The 21,974-nt window shown below is 42.1% G+C and overlaps 1 protein-coding gene and 1 long non-coding RNA gene across 4 annotated transcripts in view; one reads left to right on the plus strand and one right to left on the minus strand.

Moving 5' to 3' along the window:
* On the minus strand, nucleotides 1-17,953 carry PTRH1 (peptidyl-tRNA hydrolase 1 homolog). 3 transcript variants are annotated; one of them, XR_016311562.1, is made up of 6 exons: nucleotides 17,816-17,953; nucleotides 9,302-9,521; nucleotides 8,807-8,906; nucleotides 5,860-5,905; nucleotides 4,918-5,308; nucleotides 1-848 (listed from the first exon to the last, which is right to left on the minus strand). XR_016311562.1 is itself a non-coding variant. In XM_089669128.1 (5 exons), exons 1-5 carry the CDS (start codon nucleotides 17,921-17,923, stop codon nucleotides 5,105-5,107), a joined length of 678 nt encoding a protein of 225 aa, XP_089525254.1. In that variant the 5' UTR covers nucleotides 17,924-17,953; the 3' UTR covers nucleotides 3,572-5,104. The 3 variants fall into 3 exon arrangements, 1 of the variants encoding a protein (XP_089525254.1); XR_016311561.1 differs by lacking the exon at nucleotides 1-848 and adding an exon at nucleotides 3,572-3,764; XM_089669128.1 differs by lacking the exon at nucleotides 1-848 and having other exon boundaries at nucleotides 3,572-5,308.
* Nucleotides 17,876-21,974, plus strand: part of LOC149469546 (uncharacterized) — a 15,520-nt gene continuing 11,421 nt past the window's right edge. The window contains exon 1 of the long non-coding RNA XR_016311563.1: nucleotides 17,876-18,123. This is a non-coding gene — a long non-coding RNA (uncharacterized LOC149469546). The remainder of the gene's footprint in view (nucleotides 18,124-21,974) is intronic.

Below are 21,974 nucleotides of genomic sequence, written 5' to 3' on the forward strand. Positions count from 1 at the left end.
TAGGTTTCCAATGAAATGCTTTATTGTGTACAGTGAGTGTCATTTCTTTGAACTGGCACAAGAGAATGATGGTGATGTTCAGTATATCTGACTTAAAATGTATTTCCACTTGTGTAGGCAAATTTTGTGAGAACCTCACTATATGTTTGCAATGTGTTCTATTCACACAGCATACATACATTTTAAAAAATATTTTTTACCTTTTAGATCAGGGCGGATTTGATTTAAATCAAACTGATTTAAATCCCGATTTAAATCACTAGTCAGTAAGGCTTGATTTAAATCCTAGTTTTCTACATAAAGACTAATTCTTGCTGGTATAACTTTAATATACAAGTAGATGAAGATTTTTAGAATAACAACTTTTCATATTAGTTTTTTTTATCCCCAGTTTAATAGGTTAATCATTCATATTTGGACAACTTTTCTGTTGTACTTAGGCAGGAGAAAAATAATCATTACCTTAATAACAATTTAAATAGATTTATTCATCTGAAACAATAACATTCCAGCATATCTTATTTGCTTAAACATCCATGTTTGTTAACTAATTTGGCTAAACAAAATCTATATATTTTAAGAAACTTAGACTGTCAGCCCCTTCCTCCTCACACTTAGTTTCACTTTCTTCTTGTGCAGATCTATTCCACTCCAAACAATCAGAAAAATATTGTTTCTATTCTATTCACTGAACTTCTTGAAACTTAGCAGTGAAGGGGTTGATTCTGTATTCATAGGTTTGTAGAAGTTAGGATGAAGGTCTTTTTCTTAACTCTGTTCATGTTATAACATTTTTGCTGTGAAGAAGAGGCATGTGATCTCCGCTGAGTCAAATTCAGTTTTGAGAACTGCAAAAGTAAACCGAGCATCTGTGATAATATCTTGTAGGCAGAGAAACTGCCCAATAATCTTACAAAAACATCTGGAAGAGCATGACATTGTGAATGGATTAATGGAATTTATTTACCAAAAAAATTAAACATATACAGCCTTATTCTACATAATTAAAAAACTAATCTTTATTTCATGATGGAATAACCTTTGGATGGTAATATATTTTCCTCAAAAAGCATTTTATTTTAAAAAAATCGATTTAAATTTAAAAAAATCCGATTTAAATCAAAAAAATCTTGATTTTTTTAAAAAAATCATTGATTTTTATCCACCCTGTTTTAGATGTTTCTGAGGAGAAGGTGTCATGGCTGACTGTAAGCATTTCTCAGCTCATAGTGATTTGTCCCAACAGCTGGGCTGGGGCTTGGCTGAGTCTCGTTCTCAAAACATACAATGTAAAAGCCCAGCAATAATTTTTTTTTTTAATAAAAGCGGAACTTTACCCATAACAATGTGTTAACAAATGTTCTTTCCACATTATTTATGCTACCAAAATTAGTATGTGCATAAATTGCCTCCAGAATTGTTCCGGTTTCTTCTTGCTGGAGGCTGCCATTTTGCTAAAGCCCAGAGCCCCTGAGCAGCAGTAAACCTTTAGGCTGTCAGCAGATCGACCTCTACATTTCCACACAGTGCCAAAAAATAGAAAGCAACTGAGCATGTGCAGAGGTATGTAATGTTTTACATACCTGCAAAAGGAGTCAACCTGAAGTGATCTAGCAGGACTTCATTTTCTGACTAAAGAGACACTTTAAGGCAGATAGTGTTCAAATCTAGTACAAATGATGTGATGTCTGCTTTCAGGACAGTGTTAAATATGGTAAATACAGCATCCCAACCCCCCTCATAACAAACAGAACTACGTAGAATTTTTCCTTGCTGGAAGTTCTGTAAAAGAGCATTGACAATGGTAAGCTGCGATTTCTAAATATATATATATATATATATATATATATATATATATTTTTTTTTTTAAGTTTTGCTATAAGACTGGAAAAATGATATAAAATAGGCGTTATACCAATTTGGCTTCAATAAAAGAGCATTTTTTGGCACGATCAGTCATATTTTCAATATCAATGCCAAAATTTCACAATTTCTGCCACGGTATGCAAACTTTTGAGCAAAACTGTAGATACAAAAGCTGACATTCTTTGAAAGTATATTTGCCAGTCGTCACATAACAATGTATAATTTGTCTGCACATTTATGGGAATGCTATGGAGAGAAGGGATTGTGAGCAGGCTTCTTCTGGTGCAGAATAACATTACTACAAAGTATCTAATCCTGACGTCCCCTTTTTACAGCCAAGATTAGGGGTGACTGCTGATGCATTAGACAGGAGACCATTTCAGAATAGTGTATATGATTTGTTTTACCTGCCAAAAGGATCTGTGTTTTTGCCCAGTAGTTTTTAGATTTACACAGCTCTGGCAGGGGAAGAGATCTAATCTTTTTCTGCAATGGTTCAGTAGCACTTGCCGTACTCCTCCCCATCCCTGGACACTGAAAGGAGAAGCAGTGGAGTGATCTCTATGTCACTCTACTCTCCCCTGTTCTCTCTTCCCATAAGCATGCTCCTTGTGTTGCTTCTCCCTCCCCAGTCTGTACCCTGCTGTATAAGGACTACAAGAGGATGATGCCAAAGTCAAAAGCAGGTACTTGCACTGCTGGCATTAAAAAAAAAAAAAAAAGATGTATTAATGAATACAGAGCTGCAATAATGTTTGGAGGCTCTGGATTGAGTAGATCACAATTCATTAAATGCAGACCTGGTAGTTATTAGATGTAATGGGCCTGGTTTATCAGTGCCTCTGATGGAAAGAGTCTCAAAACGTCTATGTTGCCCATAGTAACAAAGTAGATTTTTGTTTACTCCCAAACACTGCACTGGGATAAGTAAAAAGGCAGAACAGGTTTTTTTGGAATGTTCTGATGGGTGCCAGTACTGCTCAGATAACTATGGCATTTTAGGGTTTGGATTCAAGTGTTAAAGTACAGCCAAAGCTTTTTTGCCTGTTCTTTTCCTGTGGATCACGGATTACAGTTTGTTCTGGACTCCTGTGACCTCTTTTTAGCTGACAGCTGGCTAAAGTTTGCTGTCGGCTGATGTCACTCAGCTGGAGGAAGGGTCGGTTCACACCACAATTTCTGCATTCTAGATGCTTTTTTTGCATGCGTGTTTTTCTTGTGTTCCAGTGCATTTTTGATTCATTTTTTTCTTCATCTCCTTCAGGGCATACAGCACTCTGCATAAATGAGTACACCCCAACAGATTTGTCAGAAAACCTTTCCTTTCAGAATTAGCATTTCCTTTGGGGCACTATACTACAAAATACTCCTTTGATTTCAAACTGGATTTGTTAATTTGCACACACAAAGTATTTTTCTTAATAAATTCATTCAAGACCATGTTACAAAAATGAGTAAACCCCAATGAAAGTCTTTGGATCAAAGCTAAATTTTAGACAACAAAATCCAAATTAACAAGAATTCACTTACAGGTGAGTCTAATTATTCATTAAACAGGTGTCCAGCAGACAGTTGATTATAAAAGGGTGTTACTTAACGAAGAAAACCCCTTCTATTTCATGCTGTCAGCAATGGCACCACATGGAAGAGAAATGTCACAAGGCCTGAGAAAGAAAATTATTTCTTTACATAGAAAGATGAAGGCTACAAGAAGATCAGCAAAGCTTTACTTATCAGTCAGAATACTGTAGCAAAAGTGATACAAAAATGTAACAAAGATGGAACTGCAGTCATCTCACAGACACATCCAGGCCATCCATGGAAGTTAACAACTCGATAGGAGCTTCTTCTGATGAGAAGGGTTGAAGAAAATCACCATGCAAGTTCACTGCAGTTAGCTAAAGAAGTAGAAAGCCAAACTGGGGTGATTGTTTCCCGTGACACAATATGGTGTACAATGCAGAGGCATGGCGTGCATGGGTGGCGTCCACGGAGGAAGCCTCTCCTAAAGCCCATGCGTAAAAAAGCCTACCTAGAATTTCCCAGGGCCAAATAAAAGATGACTACTGGGACTCTGTACTCTGGAGTGATGAGACCAAGACAAATGTTTTTGGAACTGATGGCTTCAAATCTGAGCCAGTTCAGCAGGGGCTGGCCAAGATTCAAACCATGTATGGGCAGGCTGAATGTATCCAAGTTTATTGATCGATCGTTTAACTTGGGTACAACCAGCCTGTCTGGTTTTACAAGTGATTATTGGTAGTGGCTATTATAACAGCTCCCCCGCACTCCTGCCGGGAGAACACAATGACTCCAAGGGAGGGATTCCCCGATCAACACCGACTGTAAGAGCCGTAGTTGCAGGAAAGAAAAATCACACTGGCTCTGGTCGACTTAAGGAAAAAGAGTTAACAATATCCAGTATGGAGAAGTATTTGTTGAATGGGATGGCAACATGAATGTCAGTGGGTAAGTTTAAGGTTTTATTTTGAGGTTAGGTGTTAGTGGGTCAGGGTGGGGATTAAAAGTTAGGGTCAGCCCAAGCCTAGGTTCACACCGGCGCATGTGCTTTTCATGCATTTTTTGGTCCATTATTGCAGCACATTTTTGATGGGTTTTCATGCTTCAGGTGTGGAAAAAGAGACTGGTTATTAAACACGAAACCCTACTAAAAACTCAAGTACATGCATTTTTCATGTGCTTACATTGAAGTTTATGGACCTAAAAAGTACACCTCTTTCAAAAACACACAGCATGAAACAGCATCGATGTGATCGGGACCATGTAAAAGCGATTGTTGTGTATTCTTGAGCTGCTTAAAAAGGCACAGGTATGAACCTAGCCTAAGGGTGTGGTGAACATTCCATGTCAGGGCACTGTTGTTTCTTCCCACCACACCAAACAGCTTATTTTAAAAGCTAATTTATCTGGGAAAATGTGAATCTGATTTGTTGATATCTGCTGTCCAAGACAATCCCCTCTAGCACAAGTGAATAAATAAGAAATGCAGTCTCTGTATTAGAATCCCAGCTGCAATGTACACAAGCATACCTGTACATGGAGATGTGCCTTAGTCAATTCCCCAAAGACCTTTCTGGGCTGAGGAAAACACCATAATCCCAATAGCTATGCACGTCCAGAAAACCATATAGTTGTGTATTCCTTGTAAAACTGGTATAAGCAGTACTTAGATCAGTTCTCTACTAAATTTCTTTCCCCCAATCAGATTTCACCAAGGTCATATGGTTTTCAGTGATGTAGCATGTGTTGTAGAGTCCGTTCCTGTTCTGTTCTTGATATGTGACAACAACAAGGCTATACCCTGCTCCAGAGCTTGAGGTAGCATCTCCTGCTCTGCTTTTGTAAAATGTCCAAGCACATGTGGTGTTACTGAGGACTTGTCATCTGGACGTCCTATCCCGATCAAGAGCCTGGTCATCACCTGTAATAAAAACACACATTAAAGTGGGCCTGAACTCAAAAACTGAGGATTTGCTATGGTATTGAGAACATCTGGAAAGGGTAATTATGCCTAAGCAAGCAGTGCCCTAAAAGTGTATTGGGTCTTGAATTCCTCTTCAAAAATAGCAGTACACTTCTTGGTATGTGAGAGATACCATTAGCGTCATAGTTGTACATCTAAAGTGCGAGATCTATGGTACTGTTGCCTCTGGCTGTCAGTCTCATGAAATTTGTAGTGATATTAGTATTGACCTACTTACTGTTCTCCTTGCTGGAGGGTCCTACATGAGGAAGCAAACCTTTGCCTCTAACAAAATGGCCGCCTCCACGCACAGTGCAGAACAAGCCATAGCAAGTCAGTAATGTTTAAAATAATAATAACCACAGACAACGCTATGGACTAAAGTCATTTGCCTTCTGCCTGCCATTTTTTTGGGCACAACCTTCAGAGTTCAGTTCCTTTTCAATCAATTGAGGTTTCAGTACTATAAACCAACACTGGTCAAAAAGCATTCTAAATGGTATACTTACATCTGACTGCAGATAGTCAATGCAGGAACGAACACCTTTGTGGCCTCTGGGGAAAAAAAAAAAAACTGATCAAAAAATAAATAAAAACAACTACAGAAAAGGAAGTGAAGATATTGGCTATTAATGGGACTTCCCCTTGGGTACCATATGGGATGCCTTTGCAGGTGCACTCCAGCTAAACCATACTGTATATTTAATGTTTTACCCACCAAAGGAACCATAACTCTGTTAGGCCAATCTTGAGATTGACACACTTCTAGGACACTGCTTAAGCAAGAACATTGCTATTTTCTGTACAGTCTGGGGATGTGAATCACAAGACTGACTCAACAGAAATATAAACCCTTTGTCAACACTATGGGGAGATTTACTAAAACTGGAGCAATGAGAATCTGGTGCAGGTGTGCATGGTAGCCAATCACCTTCAGCTTGTTCAATTAAGCTTTGACTATAACCCTAGGTTCACACTTATGCAGATTTTTGTGCATTTTCCAGTTTGCAGAAAATTCACTACAGTCCATTTAACATGATTTCCTATGGATCTAGCTTACATCTGTGCATTTTGAGCTGGTACAATTTGGAAAGGGTCAAATTTTTTTTTCCCGTAGCAGATTGCATTTTGCATGTAATTGACTTCATTGAACCTGCATCAAAAACACAAGTGTTGCATTTTCTTATACATTTTGCATTTTTTTATCCAATGGGAAATTTTTGACTTATTGATCATGAGTGTGACTTTGATGCAACTTTTTTGTTTTAGCTAATAGGAAAGTATAATCGTTCTGTTCATGTAGTGCAACTTTGATGTGACTTCACACTCTCTGTGGAAAGTAGTATCAAAGTAGTGCAGGAACATTCATGTGTCCAAAGTCTCATGTTAGGGTTGGGGTTAAGGGCTAGCGTTGATGCTACTCGAGTGCCAGAGAGCATAAGCCCGCATCAAAGTTGCACTATATTAACAGAACTGTTAGACTTTCCTTTTACGAAGAAAAAAAAAAAAGTTGAATCAAATGTCATACCCACCCAAAGTGACATCAAAGTCAATACTTACCTATTAGCAACAAAAAAAATGCAAAAACGCAAAATGCACTGTGAAATCACACAATCCGCAATCTGCATAGATGTGAACCTAGTCTTAAACCTGAAAGCTGATTGGTTTCTATGCAGAGCTTAGCAATTTTAGTAAATAACCCCCTATGTATGTTAATTTATTTGAACTGTTTGCCTAGAGATCGGCTTTAAAGTACTCATGTACTAAGGTACAAGGCTGCCAATGCTGACCTCCTTCTGAAAATACTGTTAGCTGGTTGTCTTTGGCTTCAAAACTTCACTGATCCAGACCAAGAATTTAGAAGGTGAAGGAAATGGGAGACTATATATTCCCTTTAAAGTGGAGCTCCAGTCAAAACTGAAAAAAATAAAAGCAGCTACAAAAACTGTAGCTGCTGACTTTTAAAAAACAGCCACTCACTTGACCCTCGATCCCGTGTTGTACTCGCCACAGCCGGTTTCACCAGTTGTCCTCGCTCCCCTGCATCTTAAATGTGGGAACTTGGCTGTGACAGCTTGCAGCTTCACAGCCAGGTGCCCACTGCTCATGCACGAGTAGCGCTGCACCTTGTGAATGGTCCCGTAGTCTTCTAGGACCTGTCACGTGTTTGAGAAGACTATGGGAGTTGGAGGGGGGACAACCTCCGCTTCCAATCTAAGCGGAAGAGGGAGCAGATACCTGTCAAAATCTGGTACCTGCTCCACCCCTCCATTCTCCAAAGGTGCCAATTCCTCACGGTGAGTGGGGGACCAGTACCTAAACAGGCACTTCCTCTTTTGGATGGAGCTCCGATTTAAGTTGCAGGTTCTCACTTTATATAACACCACCATGTAAAGCAGGACTGTGCTGTGCGCTGCTAGCTATACTGAACTAAGCCAACATAAATGGATAGATCGTTCATAGGAATATATGATTAATGCACTGCAGAGGGGACAAAGAACATTTTGTTTGATGGTATTCCCCTGGTGTCATAAGGACAGGACATCAGGTAAACCTCTTCAAAGGGGAAACAGACAGTAACATAAACCTGAGAGATGAGCTACCCCTTCCCCATATTATCTTAATAAACATGAATAAAAAACTACTTAAAGTGTTACTAAACCCAGGAACCTGCATTCACTATATCTAGTCTCCCACAGTACACACAACATGGAAATGCAATTATTTTAGTAAATCTAAACTGCTGAATACCTTTTCTCATCAGCAGTATATAGCAGACTTGTGACTTCTATCAGTGTCCAGCAGAGCACTGGTTAAAGCTTGTAGGAGGAGTATTTATTCTCTTCTGAATGTCCTATGAGGCTAAACAACCCCTGACCCTCTGTCTGGACAGTGCTGATCGGCCCTGTGCTGATCACATGCACCCCCACAAAGAAAAAATAAATGCTCCAGCCATACACACTGAACTGAGCATGTGCAGATTGACTCCTAGAGCTCTATTATCAGCAGATGGATTGGGTACAGTAGAAGAAGGGGAGGATCATAGAAAACAGGACTAAACAACCTTCTTACACAATGGGGAGAATTAACCCCTTAGGCTCCACAGTAAATATAACAAACATGCTTTGCTGCATATACAGACTGATTTTACTGTTGTGGATTTAGTAACACTTTAAGCCCTCCGTGACCGTAATCAACACTATAAAATTCCTGTGGTAGTCTCGTCTTACTACACAAACTGTTGTTTCTTGTCCGAGTGCTGCACAATTCCCTGGTAAAGTATGGAGGGCTGCCTGCAAATTTAAACCAAGCCAGAAGAATCAATTTGAGTTTGATCCTTACATCCATACACCTCCACCTCCTTCCACTTGAAAACAACATTTAACAATTTGGAAAAAGTTCTAATTTATTGTTATTTTCACACAAGTGCTGTGTTTTTCTGAATTGTCCACTTACCTAGCACTCCCACCAAGTTTAAGAGACACCTTCCCAAGAGGCTTGTCTAGCTCGTCATGCAGCAGATAGATATTTTGAGGGGTGAGATGGAATTTTCCAGCTGGAGAAGGAAAATACTAATATTAAAAGTAGTTCTTCTACTAGTAATGGGGTCAGATGGATGTTTTGACTGTCGCAGTTAGTAGGGCCCTTTAAGCCCATTTTCTTTATAAATCAGAACAGCAGTCAAATTTAAAAAATGACTTTATATAGTTAAACAATCATTAAATTCATAAGTACAGCTTGTATGAATGCCTGTGTTTATATTAGCTTCCTAGTATAGCAACACTCAACTGGAAGAGGAACACTCCAAGCCAGTCAGGGTTCAAGTGTTTTGCATTGTGCTGTCCAGTCTACAGATCTGATGGAAAAAAACATTGGTGGCAAAATCAAACTGAAGTTATGGCTCCAAGTAAAAATACAATTTTCTACAGAGAAGTAATATTAATGTCCCACCAGCATTAGCTACACTTGTTCCATTAACATTCATGAATTGACGGGGTTTTAGTAAAACTATCTGCATTCCATCTTGTTTGGTGGTGATGAGATCGGCTCCAGTCCTCCTGTCTGTTTTCCACTGATCTGCGACTTTCAGTCTTCGTGCCAGCAGATTGACAGCTGCCATCCCAACACTGTGTCTGGTACCCGACATGCCATGGTTACCCAAACCAACCACCTACATAGGAGAAAATGCACAAATTACATCTCTTTATGTGCATCTCCTAAGCATTAGCAGAGTTATGCTCATCTGTTTTTTATACAATGTATTTAAAGCGGAGTTCCACTCACACTGTAAAAAAATAAAATCAGTAGCTTCAAAAACTGTAGCTGCTGACTTAAAAAACAGCCACTCACCTGTCCCTTGATCCCACGGTATCCTCCCTGCAGCCCGTTTCACCGACCGTCCTGTGTTCCAGGCACCGGCATCTTCAGTGTGGGCACCTGGCTATGATTTCTTGCGGCTTCACAGCCGGGTGTCAACTGCAGATGCGCGAGTAGTGCTGCGCTTCATGAATGGCCCCGTAATCTTCTGGGACTTGTCATGTGTCCCAAAAGACTATGGGGAGAGGTGGAGGATCACCTAGGCCAGGGGTAGGCAACCTGAGAGCCGCAGGACTACAAGTTCCATCATGCCTCTGCAAGTCATAGCTGTAACTGTCAGTTTTGTAATTTTTGCAATGCCTCATGGGAAATGTAGTTCCACAACAGCTGGAGAGCCGCAGGTTGCCTACCCCTGACCTAGGCAATCACAGTGGAAGTGGGAGCGGGTACCTGTCAAATTCGGGTACCCGCTCCCCAAAGGTGCCAATCCTTAATGGGGAGCGGGGGACCAGTCTTTAAAGCAGAACTTCCCCTTTTAGGTGGAACTCCGCTTCAAGTGCGCATGTTAAGGGTATCGGTTCTCTTGAAACAACAGGGTTGTCCCTTGGCAAATGAGTGCCTCTCCTACTTAAAGTGGAACTTTAGTCAAAAAATGAAGCCCTGCTAGATCACTTCAGACTGGCCCCTTTTGCAGGTATAGCTATGTAAAACATTAAAAATAAGTGTCTATACTGTTTAACATACAGTAATACACTGTCTCACCCTGCTCTGTACATGCTCAGTTGCTCTTCATTTATAGGCACTGCCGAGATTGTAGAGGTCGATCTGCTGACAGTCTAAAGATTAAAACGGAACTAAACCCATCGATTTAACAGGCTAAAAAAAACAGTTACGTTCCCGGCTTGCCAAGAATGCTGTCACATTTCCTTGTGTTCTCAACCCCACTGTCGAACCATCAAATGGCTGGTGTTATAATTGATCATATGTGCAGCACCATGGCAGTTGCAGTTCAAAAAGATGGCAGCTTCCTCGACTGATAAGGATAGGATGGTTAGTTCTGCTTTAATTTTGGCTGCATAATTATTAATGTGGAATAAATGTTCTTTGCTAAAGAACGTTATTTTTTTTTATCAATTGCTATGAGTAAAGTTCTTCTTTAATGAGCTATTGTGATCTATGACAGTTGAGATGCAATATAAACAAATGACAGCCAGCCAATCACTACCCATGCAGAATGGAACTCTTACAGTTAAAGAACATATTCCCTCTTGAAATTCAATATTAAAACTTATCAATACCATTTCTTTGAGTCAGATTTTTGAAATGTTCCTGACTTCCATGTTTTGAAGATCTCTGCCTAAATATGTAAATCCCTGTAAATTTAGATGGTTTGCGACCATAGGCTGTTCCGTTTTTCAGTAGGCCTTTGGGGGACACAGTAGATCACAAGATATATGCCCTGACACTAGGAATTAGTTTCTAAGTAAGAAGAAATCATGACTTCCCCATGAGGCCTGTAAAAAAGAAAGTAGATTTGGGTAAACATAAGAAGCATAAGCCACACAGGCAACAGGCCTAACAGCTATGAATATATTGGCTAGAACCCCCAATATATTTCTATATAAAAAGATTTTAAAGGGTGTTACAAAAATCTCTTTGTCCCATGTTCATTGGAGGATACAGCAGACCACTGGGATGTCCAAACACAATCCCAAATACGAGATGGGAAATATCTCAAACCTCACAGGCAACCTGAAGGTAGTAGTGGGTCCAGATGATCACACAGTCTCTTGCAAGTCCTGACCAAAGAAGGCCTCACCTAAGGCTGCTATGTCCACTGGATGATAGTTGTAAGTTCCGCATTTCGGAAAGGCTGATGTCCATTGTTAAACAGCCTAGGATCTTCCTGATGCTCTACTGGCCGAACTAGAGACAGAGAAAGGAGGGAACCCTCCCTTAATTATATACACCCAACAAAGAACCCTTGGGTATGAGGAACAGCAAATCCAACCTGTGGAAAGGAGCAGTATTGGTTCATGCCACGTCTAAGGAGTGAAGTGTAACCTCCTTCAGATGGAAAAATAGAAAAGAACAAGGTCTTTATTACAAAATACACTACCTGGACAGGAAAGGACAGATGAGGTCCACTCTGTGCCAGGAAGGGCAATATACTAGAGAGAACTGACAAATGGAACTGATGTCAACCAGAAAGGGCAGAAAAACAGATTTGTTGAAGGTATGTTATGCAATGGTTTAAAAAAGGGGACCATGTTAGACTAATAAAACCCCTCCAACATGTGAGTTGATTTTGGACCCAGAAGCAGTTGCCACATGTAAAATCTGGGGAGAGTATGGACATGTGGAGGGGGTCTTGCGATGATTGCATAGTGAGGCAGCCTGACCACTAGCAAAGCTGGAGTTGCAGTGGGCACAGGTTGAGTAATTTTTGGGCAGGAAAGATCTGTTAGTCTCAGTTTGGGGACTTGCCCTTTATATGTGCTTCAGATCAGGGGCAGACTGACCATTTGGAAACTCGGGCACTGCTCGAGGGCCCGGGGTCAGTAGGGGGCCCCATGAGATTCCCCTGGTACCTTTTTCATAGGCTTTTTTGAGTTTGGGCAAGGACACAGGAGCCCCATGATCCCCTATTGCCTGAGGGCCCCATGAGTTGTCAGTCTGCCCCTGCTTCAGTTATATTGTCTGTGTTTAAAGAGAGGCAGGGCCAAAATAGGAACACAAGAACCACTGCTATCTGACTTAAAATATTGTAGGCCCTGCTGTGTGCACAAAGGTCATAGGTGAGAAATACAGCACCTTAAAGCCCTGTAGATGGGAAGTAGGCTGCCAGGTTAATGTTCCAATGTAAAGATCTGCAGGAGGTGAGGTGGCTGTCCAATCAGTATGGTGGTCAATTGTGGCACCAGGGACTGAAGTACAAAGCTGAAGCAGCTGGGAAGTGTAGGTTTACAGTGGAGATGACGAGAGACCTGCATGAAGCCTTTTTGAAGTTGAAATGGAGCTCTGCACCCCTTGATCTTCATATCAGAAAGCCCCCCCCCCCCCTTGGAAACCACTAGTAACAAAAAAGTTCCAGCCTATCTGGGAAGAGAAATAGCCTAGGGAAGCTCAAAGGTGAAGCTACTATGGCAAGGTAATGGTGAAGAACTAGTGGTCTTTCATAGAGCATACAGGGTATATTCTGCATGCCGTGATCACTCAATATCATATCTATTTGTTTATTCATATTCAAGTAAACGTTAAAAAAACCAAAGATACTAAGAATTACACCCAGCATACAAGTCTAGAACAGTACTACTGAGCAAATATGAATTCTTAATAATCAGATTGCTAACAAAGCCAAGGGGTTACATTTTTAAACACAGCAAGATGCTGACAACAGTCATACAGAAAGTGTGCAACTGCCTCTCTCCCCCACCCCTTGACAGTATTCTATGGTATTTGTTCATACTTACTTTTCCTGTTACACAGTGGGTGCAGGGCACCATGGTGATGGCCCCCTTAGAGGGTAGTCCATGATGCTCTGCACTCACACTCAATGTTGGGCGGCATTCAACCTAAAGGACTGAAAACATCTTGTGGAAAAATAGAGTATTACAGGAGACAGCTCTGTATTGAATGGGAGTATTGCAGCCTAAGCTGCATTATTGTTTTTTCCACCTGTGGGGGGGAAAGGGACAAAAGAAAAAAATGAAAAAAAGAGCCTGTAGTTGGACTTTTAAGACAAAGATCCAACAGCTTATAGTTAATACCAGAAGTAACTATTATAAAGCCAGATAAAACATGGCCATTTAAACTCCAATAAAGTGAATGCCGTTCAGTGAATTTAGCAGGCTGTGCTAGATGTGAAATAAACTTGTAAAGCAGCTTTTGTCACCAGAAGCAGAAGACTGTGTATAATAAAACACAAATATGAGGCCCTGGACTGCCCCTTATAGCAGAGTTTTGTGTGCTGTTGGCACAGCTACTGACTGTCCCTTTTTTGGAACCACATCCCTCCACCATATTTTCTCCTCAGTTGTCTCACATTTAACCCAATGATTAGACTTTTCTAGAAATCTATCATTTACCTATGAAATGTGTTTTATGACCCTAGTCTGTTTACATCCACCTGCCCAAAGACCTCCATGGAGCTCCCAGTCAGTTCCCTCTGAAAACTGACAAGTGGACCTGAAGGTAAAGGCCATGTGAAAGGGTCCTACGTACTATTTTATAAGCCATTATGAAAAATTTAATGTACAAGTCAATTGACAAAGATTACCTTCCTTAATCCTTAAAGGAGGAGCCCTGCGCGCCGTGACGTCACGCCGCCGGATCACGGAGGTCCGGCGGCCGCCATCTTTTAAAACCAGCTGCATCTAACCTCCCCAGGATCCCAGGTGACCATCCCGGGGCCCAGAGGAGAGAGATCCGTTACCAGACCCCAGCGCAGCTAACCTTTAGAGGGGACCTCTGACTGACATCAACCTGCCCAGATACATTGAGGAGGTTTTCCATACCAGGTTGCATCCTGTTCCATTAAAGAGGGGACCTCTGGCTGATATATGTAACAAATGCACATGTAAATTGCGCTTCTGGTGAGTGTGCAATTTTACTATTCAGCGCACGTCACCGGATTATTTACTCATACTGGGATAATTAGTCACCTATCTGGATTATCTACACCAACATTGAACTTCTGATTATTACTTATCATTATAATATTGTGTGCAGTCCCTGTTTGGGACAATATAGTATCTTATTTTTCTACTTGGACATCTTTTTATTGGTGAATTGATAATAGCCACATGCTTGGTTTCATTCCTATTACCGTCACCTTATTTAGCACTGCACTACATGGTTTACTATGTGGATATATGCTTATAATACACGTTTTTGCAGTTTTATTGATTATAGCACTGCATTCTAATCTCGTGCAGGTATACGTTTATGCATTCATATTAGTAATTTTATACGTTTATGCCATTTATTTTTAGCGCTGCACTACGTTTTATTATTAGGGTAAAATTAGCATAAGATAAATAGTGGTTTTATAATGATTCATTCGTCTTAGTGAATCAAGCCTATTGTGCATTAAAAGGTTTGTTCACCTTTATACTAAAATTTGCAAGCAGTCTAGGGGCCCCAGAAATTTATAAATCAGGTGTAGCATTGAGAAAATGAGCCTTCTTTAACCTCTTGCTGCCCAAGTAGTGCACATGTGCAGCGGCGGAGAGGGTGGGGCTTTATCATCCACATGTCGCACATGTGCATCTATGAAAGACTGAGGTTCTCTGTGCTGAAAGTGCGCTCACTGCATGCTCAGCACAGTGTCATAGACAGCTCTCAGGGCACAGTCATAATTGGGAGCTGGTGGGATGGGCTTCTTAACATGTAACCACTGTAACAGCCAATTGCAGTGGTCACAAGATCGGGAATTCCACCCTACCCTAGGGCGTGAAGATCCACTTAAAGGGGTGCTTGGGCTAGACAGGAAGGGGTTATATTACGTATCTGTAGGCCAACCACCTGGCAATAAAAGTAACCTTCTGAATGATCATCACCATCATGCAGATAAGCTAGGACAGATGGTATGTTGAGTGACCCCCATCATCCCAGGAATGAGTTTGTAGCTACTGTATTGCTCATCCACAAACCACAGCTGTGACAGCGAGAGCAAACTGCGCATGTGTAGATTTGTGGATGAGGGAGAGCCTCCTACACATATGTGGACTGGAGGACAAGGGAGAGCGCACTGCGCATATGTGGATTGGTGGACGAAGGAGAGCGCACTACACGTTTGGATTGGTGGATGAAGGAGCACGCACTGCGCATGTGTGGATTGGTGGATGAGAGAGCGAATTGCGCATGTGTGGATTGGTGGACGAGAGAGAGCGCACTGCGCATGAGTGGATTGGTGGACAAGAGAGAGAGTGCACTATGCATGTGTGGATTGGTGGATGAGAGAGAGTGCACTATGCATGTGTGGATTGGTGGATGAGAGAGAGTGCACTATGCATGTGTGGATTGGTGGATGAGAGAGTGAATTGCGCATGTGTGGATTGGTGGACGAGAGAGAGAGTGCACTATGCATGTGTGGATTGGTGGATGAGAGAGAGTGCACTATGCATGTGTGGATTGGTGGATGAGAGAGAATGCACTATGCATGTGTGGATTGGTGGATGAGAGAGAGTGCACTATGCATGTGTGGATTGGTGGATGAGAGAGAGTGCACTGTGCGTGTGGATTGGAGGACGAACGAGAGCGCACTACACATGTGTGGATTGGTGAATGAGAGCGCACTACGCATGTGTGGATTGGTGGACAAAGAAGAGCGCACTACACATGTGTGGATTGGTGGACGAGGAAGAGCGCACTGCGCATGTGTGGATTGGTGGACGAAGGAGAGCGCACTGCGTATGTGTAGATGGTGGGTAAGGGAGAGCACACAGCACATGTGTGGATTGATGGACAAGCAATACAGTAACTCCACACTTGTTCCTGTGATGGAAGGGAACCTCTCAATGGACCATCTGGCCTAACTTATATGCAGGATAACTGCAATCATTCAGAATGCTTCTTTTTTTTGTAGAGGAAGATGAAAGAAAGAGCGCACAAACCTTGCGCATTACCTCAATAAATAGTGACTAATTTTATTAATAAGGAAATATACTCACAAAGTGATGGTACAACAGGCATAAGTAACCATAATCCACACTAGGTTACAGGTAAATCAAAAAGGGGGGGGGGGTGAGGGCTAACGCGTTTCGAAGGGCGCTCCCTTCTTCATCAGAGCTGGGTTTGGCAGATAGAAACTTCAGTATGGCAGAGTTGCCATGGCAAGGAGATATTCAGCCACTGAGTGTCAGTATTACAGCAGTTCAGCCTGTTTAGTCACTAAACAGGCTGAACTGCTGTAATACTGACACTCAGTGGCTGAATATCTCCTTGCCATGGGAACTCTGCCATACTGAAGTCTCTATCTGCCAAAGCCAGCTCTGATGAAGAAGGGAGCGCCCTTCGAAACGCGTTAGCCTTCATTCCCCCCCCCCTTTTTGATTTACCTGTAACCCTGTTTGGATTATGGTTACTTATGCCTGTTATACAATCACTTTGTGAGTATATTTCCTTATTAATAAAATTAGTCACTATTTATTGAGGTAATGCGCAAGGTTTGTGCGCTCTTTCTTTCATCTTCCTCTACAGTTTTATTAAGCTTCCCCAGCTTCATGATAGAGCTGCACAACCTCTGATCACCAGTGGATGAATACACAACACGCTGCTTGTCACCAACGCCTGTTTGATCTGAGTCCTTGAGCGCAGGAGATAATGGATCTTTGCTTCTTTTTTTTGGCCAGGCTTCACAGAAGCTGCTGTTGGGCTACAGGTATGTAATTTAACCCCTTTATGACCACCTAATACATATGTGCAGTGGCAAAAGGATGGGCTTTCATGCCCACACACATGCGTCACTGGGGGGGGGGGGCTGAGGTTTCTGTGCTGAGAGCGCACTCACTGTGCATTCCCAACACAGAGAAAGAGCTGTGAAAGACAGCTCTTGGTCACTGCTAATGATCAGTAGCTGGTCAGATGGGCTCCTGATGTGACCACTGTGACAGCCAATCATAATAGTCATATGATCGGCAAATCTTTCCCACCCCTGGGGTTTAGAACGTTTTAAAAGGATGCCGGGCTGGGCAGGAAGGGGTTACAGGAAGCTCAATTTCTCCACACTGCACCATGATTTGTAAACCAACCGGGGCCCCCCTGACTGCTCTGCAAATGTTGTGATAAAAGTGAACTAACCCTTTAATTCCTCCTTCTCCACACAGATGGGGTCATGGCGGGAGTGTTGTGCTCTAACGTGTCCCTCTTTCTCATCTCAGGCTGTGGTGAAGTACGTAGCCCCTCCAGACTCAGCCCTGCTGTGCACAGAAGAGATTACAACACATTCTCCACATCGTGACACTTGCTGGGGACCAAAGTGTTAAATATTTCTCTGCCATCGCTTGCTGTTCATAGGGCGACCCTGCAGGAGACAACTATACAGAGAGGACGGTGAGGATTAATATTAAGAAACAAATCCATTTTATACCATAACACTGGTGACCTAAGAAGAGCTGCCACATTGAATGCAGGTCATTAACTCACCATGAACACCTTTTCTCTACTGTGACCCTGAACTGCTGCCTGATTCATCCACCGACCCAGCGCACACCATGTCCACATGATCCCTTGATGGCTGCAACTTCCTCCCATTCACAGGCAGCCCTGACAAGTGCCTGGCTCCAGATAAGCCTCATATACCTTCAGTATTCCCTGTAGCTTGCAAACAGGCATGTTGTAGGACAGCCCTGGGGGTCCTTTCATTTCCATGTCAACAGCAATGCTTTCTAAACAACATGGAGATTGCCTAGGGGAGAAGAATACATGCAGATTCTGAGACCTGACCACCTCTGGTAGGTGCAACACACCCTGGTCCTCTCCTGCTTTCTGCCTCCACTCACCTGAGCTCAGCCTGTGAACTCTTGTGACGGGTTTGCTTTCATTTCAGGCGAGATTAAAGTGTTACTAAACCCACAACAGTAAAATCAGTCTGTATATGCAGTAAAGCATACTTGTTATACTCACTGTGGAACCTAAGGGGTTAATTCTCCGCATTATGTAAAAAGGCGGTTTGATCCAGTCTTCTCTGAGCCTCCCCTTCTTCCACAGTTCCCAATCCATCTGCTGATAGTACAGAGCCCTAGGAGGCACGCTGCACATGCTCAATTTGGTGTGTATTGCTAGAGAGTTGGATTTTTTTTTGCAAGGGAGCATTCGAACAGCACAGGGTCAATCAGCGCTGTCCGAACAGCGGGTCTGAGGTCATGCAACCTCATAGGACAGTCAAAGGAGAATGAATCCTCTGCATTGTGTAAAAAGGATATTTGATCCTGACTTCTCTGTTCCTCCCCATGTTCAAGTGACCACTTCTTTACTCCTGATAAGACAGACTGAACCATAGGCATTTGCACATGCTCAGTTTGGTGTGTAATGCTAGAGAGGGTTTTTTTTTTTTTTTTTTTTGAAGAGTGCATGTGATCAGCACAGGGCCAGACAGAGGTCAGGGGTTCTGCATCCTCCTAGAGCAGAAAAAAAACTCCTTCTCCTACATGCTTTAGCTAGTGCTGGGCTGGACACTGATAGAAGTCACATGATTGCTCTAACTTCTGATGAGAAAAGGTATTTAGCAGTTTATAATTACTAAAATAACTGCACTTCCATTTTGTGTGTACTGTGGGAGACCAGATATAGTGAATGCAGGGTCCTGGGCTTAGTAACACTTTAATCTGAAAGGAAGAGAAATGATTGGAGCAGAGGGAGTGGTCATATCGGAGGGTCTGGACGTCTGTCTGTTTAGTTATGTCACTTGGCAATTCTACACAGGAGCAATGAGATTATGAGACCGATTTACTACCAGATCGCTTTGCCATCAGGTGCAGTTTAGGGCTCATTCATTCAGATGGGCGTTTAAACTCGTCCTCCATGCAGAGCTTCAGCGTTTGGATCCATGTACCCACTCCTGTTTACATGTCAAATTTTGATGCCGGCATTGCATGTGCATCCTTTTCTATGGGCAAGCAGCTCCGAGGTGGATTCGCACACATCTGGCAGCGGCTCTGTAGGACGGTATTAATCACCCATCTGAATGAGCCCTAATAATGGTATCTGACAAATCACTGTCAGCTCTGGTTTAAATTGACCCAAGTGGTAATAAATGAGGATAATCACACTCTACAACACTACTGTGCAGTAGTACCACACAACATCACTGAGAGGGTGACACCATCATTCAGTTCTTCAGTTCAGATTTCTGTGTTTGTTTGCTGGTTCTACATGTGTTCCCCTCCAGTGTACACCCTCTTTTAAAGCTCCCCTTCACTTACCCAATGCCAAAATGTCTTTGGATAACAGCACTATTCTCTATTTAACCTCTCGCCTACTGGGCACTTTAACCCCCTTCCTGCCCAGGACAATTTTCAGCTTTCAGTGCTGTCGCACTTTGACAATTGCGCGGTCATGCAACACTGTACCCATATGACATTTTTATAATTTTTTTTTCTCACACACATAGAGCTTTCTTTTGGTGGTATTTAATCACCACTGGTACTTTTATTTTTTGCTAAACAAGCAAAAAAAAACCCAAATATTTTTCTTAGTTTCTATTATAAAATTTTGCAAACAGGTAATTTTTCTCATTCACTGATGTGCGTTGATGAGGCTACACTGATGGGCACTGATAGGCAGCACTGTTGGGTACTGATGAGGCGGCACTGATAGGCTGCACTGATGAGGCTTGCCCTCAGCAGTGTATGATTATCAGTGTAGATGTCTCCTTTCACCCTTGCTGGTTATCAGCAGCACTTTCCTCATGCTGTAACCGACAAGCGTGTTTACATGGTGATCAGCTATGATTGGACACAGCTAATCATGTGGTAAAAGCCACTGTGATTGGCCCTTTACCGTGTCATGTGATCAGCTGTGTCCAGAGGACACAGTGATCACAGAAAGGTCAGTGACGCCCTCGCAGAACTGGACAACTGCACTGTAGCCATCATTCGGCTATAGCACATTCAACAAGTGGTTAATAGACACTTGTTGACACCCAGTTCTGGCACTGGGGATTATGGGATAATAGGAGAGTAATGCAGGCCATAGATGGGGAGAAAAACTGCAGATTTTTCTTTTAAAAAACGAAAAATCGGTTGTTCAAGTGGCCGACGTTACCATTAATGGTAAAAAAAATCGTCCGATTTTCTACCCGTCTAGAGCCGGCAAAAAGTGTCCCTGCAGAGAGCTCTGCTATTTCTTTGACAGTTCTCTGACAGTTCCTTGACATTTATAGAAGTTGCAACAATGTATCTATTTGTTTCCATTTAGGATACAGATGTTTTTATTCGGAAACAAATAGATACAATGTTTCAACCGCTGTAAATGTCAAGGAACTGTCAGAGAACTGTCAGAAATAGCGGAGCTCTCTGCAGAGACACTTTTTGCTGGACTGGAATTCTTCTTATTTTCATCCTACTTCTTCTTCTTATTATTCTTCTTCTTCATCCTCATCCTCTTCTTCTTCTTCTTCATCATCCTCATCCTCTTCTTCTTCTTCTTCATCCTCATCCTCTTCTTCTTCTTCATCTTCATCCTCATCCTCTTCTTCATCCCCATCCTCTTCTTCTTCATACTCATCCTCTTCTTCTTCATCCTCATCCTCTTCTTCTTCATCATCCTCCTCCTCCTCCTCCTCCTCCTTCTTCTTCTTCTTCCTCATCCTCTTCTTCTTCTTCTTCCTCATCCTCTTCTTCTTCTTCATCGTCATCCTCTTCTTCTTCTTCATCCTCTTCTTCTTCTTCATCCTCATCTTCTTCTTCTTCATCCTCATCTTCTTCTTCTTCTTTTTCTTCATCCTCATCCTCTTCTTCTTCATCATCCTCATCCTCCTCCTCTTCTTCTTCTTCATCCTCTTCTTCTTCTTCTTCTTCTTCCTCATCCTCTTCTTCTTCTTCTTCCTCTTCTTCATCCTCATCCTCTTCTTCTTCTTCATCATCCTCCTCCTCCTCTTCTTCTTCTTCATCCTCATCCTCTTCTTCTTCTTCTTCTTCATCCTCATCCTCTTCTTCTTCCTCATCCTCTTCTTCTTCCTCATCCTCATCCTCTTCTTCTTCCTCATCCTCATCCTCTTCTTCATCCTCATCCTCCTCATCCTCTTCTTCCTCTTCTTCTTCATCCTCATCTTCTTCTTCATCCTCTTCTTCATCCTCATCCTCTTCTTCTTCTTCATCCTCATCCTCTTCTTCTTCTTCATCCTCATCCTCTTCTTCTTCTTCATCCTCTTCTTCCTCTTCTTCTTCTTCATCCTCTTCTTCATCCTCTTCTTTTTCTTCTTTTTGTCTTCCTCTTGCAGGTCACTGCTCATGCGCAGATTTTTTATCGGTAAAAAATCGGCCGATTTGCCCACTAATTGCCGCAAAAATCGGCCGATCGGCAAAATCGGCCGATTTTTTTTCCAACTTTACCGAAAAACAAAAACGGCCAAAATACCGAAAAACGGCCGACCAAATCGCCCACTAACGATCCGAAAATCGGCCGATTTTATTTTCGGCCGAAAAATCGGCCGATTTTTGACCCGTCTATGGCCTGCATAAGACTAGTGTACACAATGGAGGTTTAGTCACTTTTTTTTGTTGCGCACAGAGTGAGCTATGGTTAAAACCCCTGTCAGGTTTATACTGCTTGTTACATGCAGGGGTGGACTGACAACTCATGG

Source organism: Staurois parvus, unplaced genomic scaffold, assembly GCF_062004578.1.
Source record: "Staurois parvus isolate SC_StPar_1 unplaced genomic scaffold, SC_StPar_1.0 ptg000068l, whole genome shotgun sequence".
Classification (NCBI taxonomy): domain Eukaryota; kingdom Metazoa; phylum Chordata; class Amphibia; order Anura; family Ranidae; genus Staurois; species Staurois parvus.

Bases quoted from the DNA above. Each gene is read 5' to 3' on its own strand.
- PTRH1 (XM_089669128.1), bottom strand. From the start codon at position 17,923: ATGGGAGGAAGTTGCAGCCATCAAGGGATCATGTGGACATGGTGTGCG. The intron at 9,522-17,815 runs GTGAGTTAATGA...TCTCCTATGTAG, and splicing joins GTAGAGAAAAGGTGTTCATG to GTGGTTGGTTTGGGTAACCA. The intron at 5,309-5,859 runs GTAAGTATACCA...TTTTTATTACAG, and splicing joins TTGACTATCTGCAGTCAGAT to GTGATGACCAGGCTCTTGAT.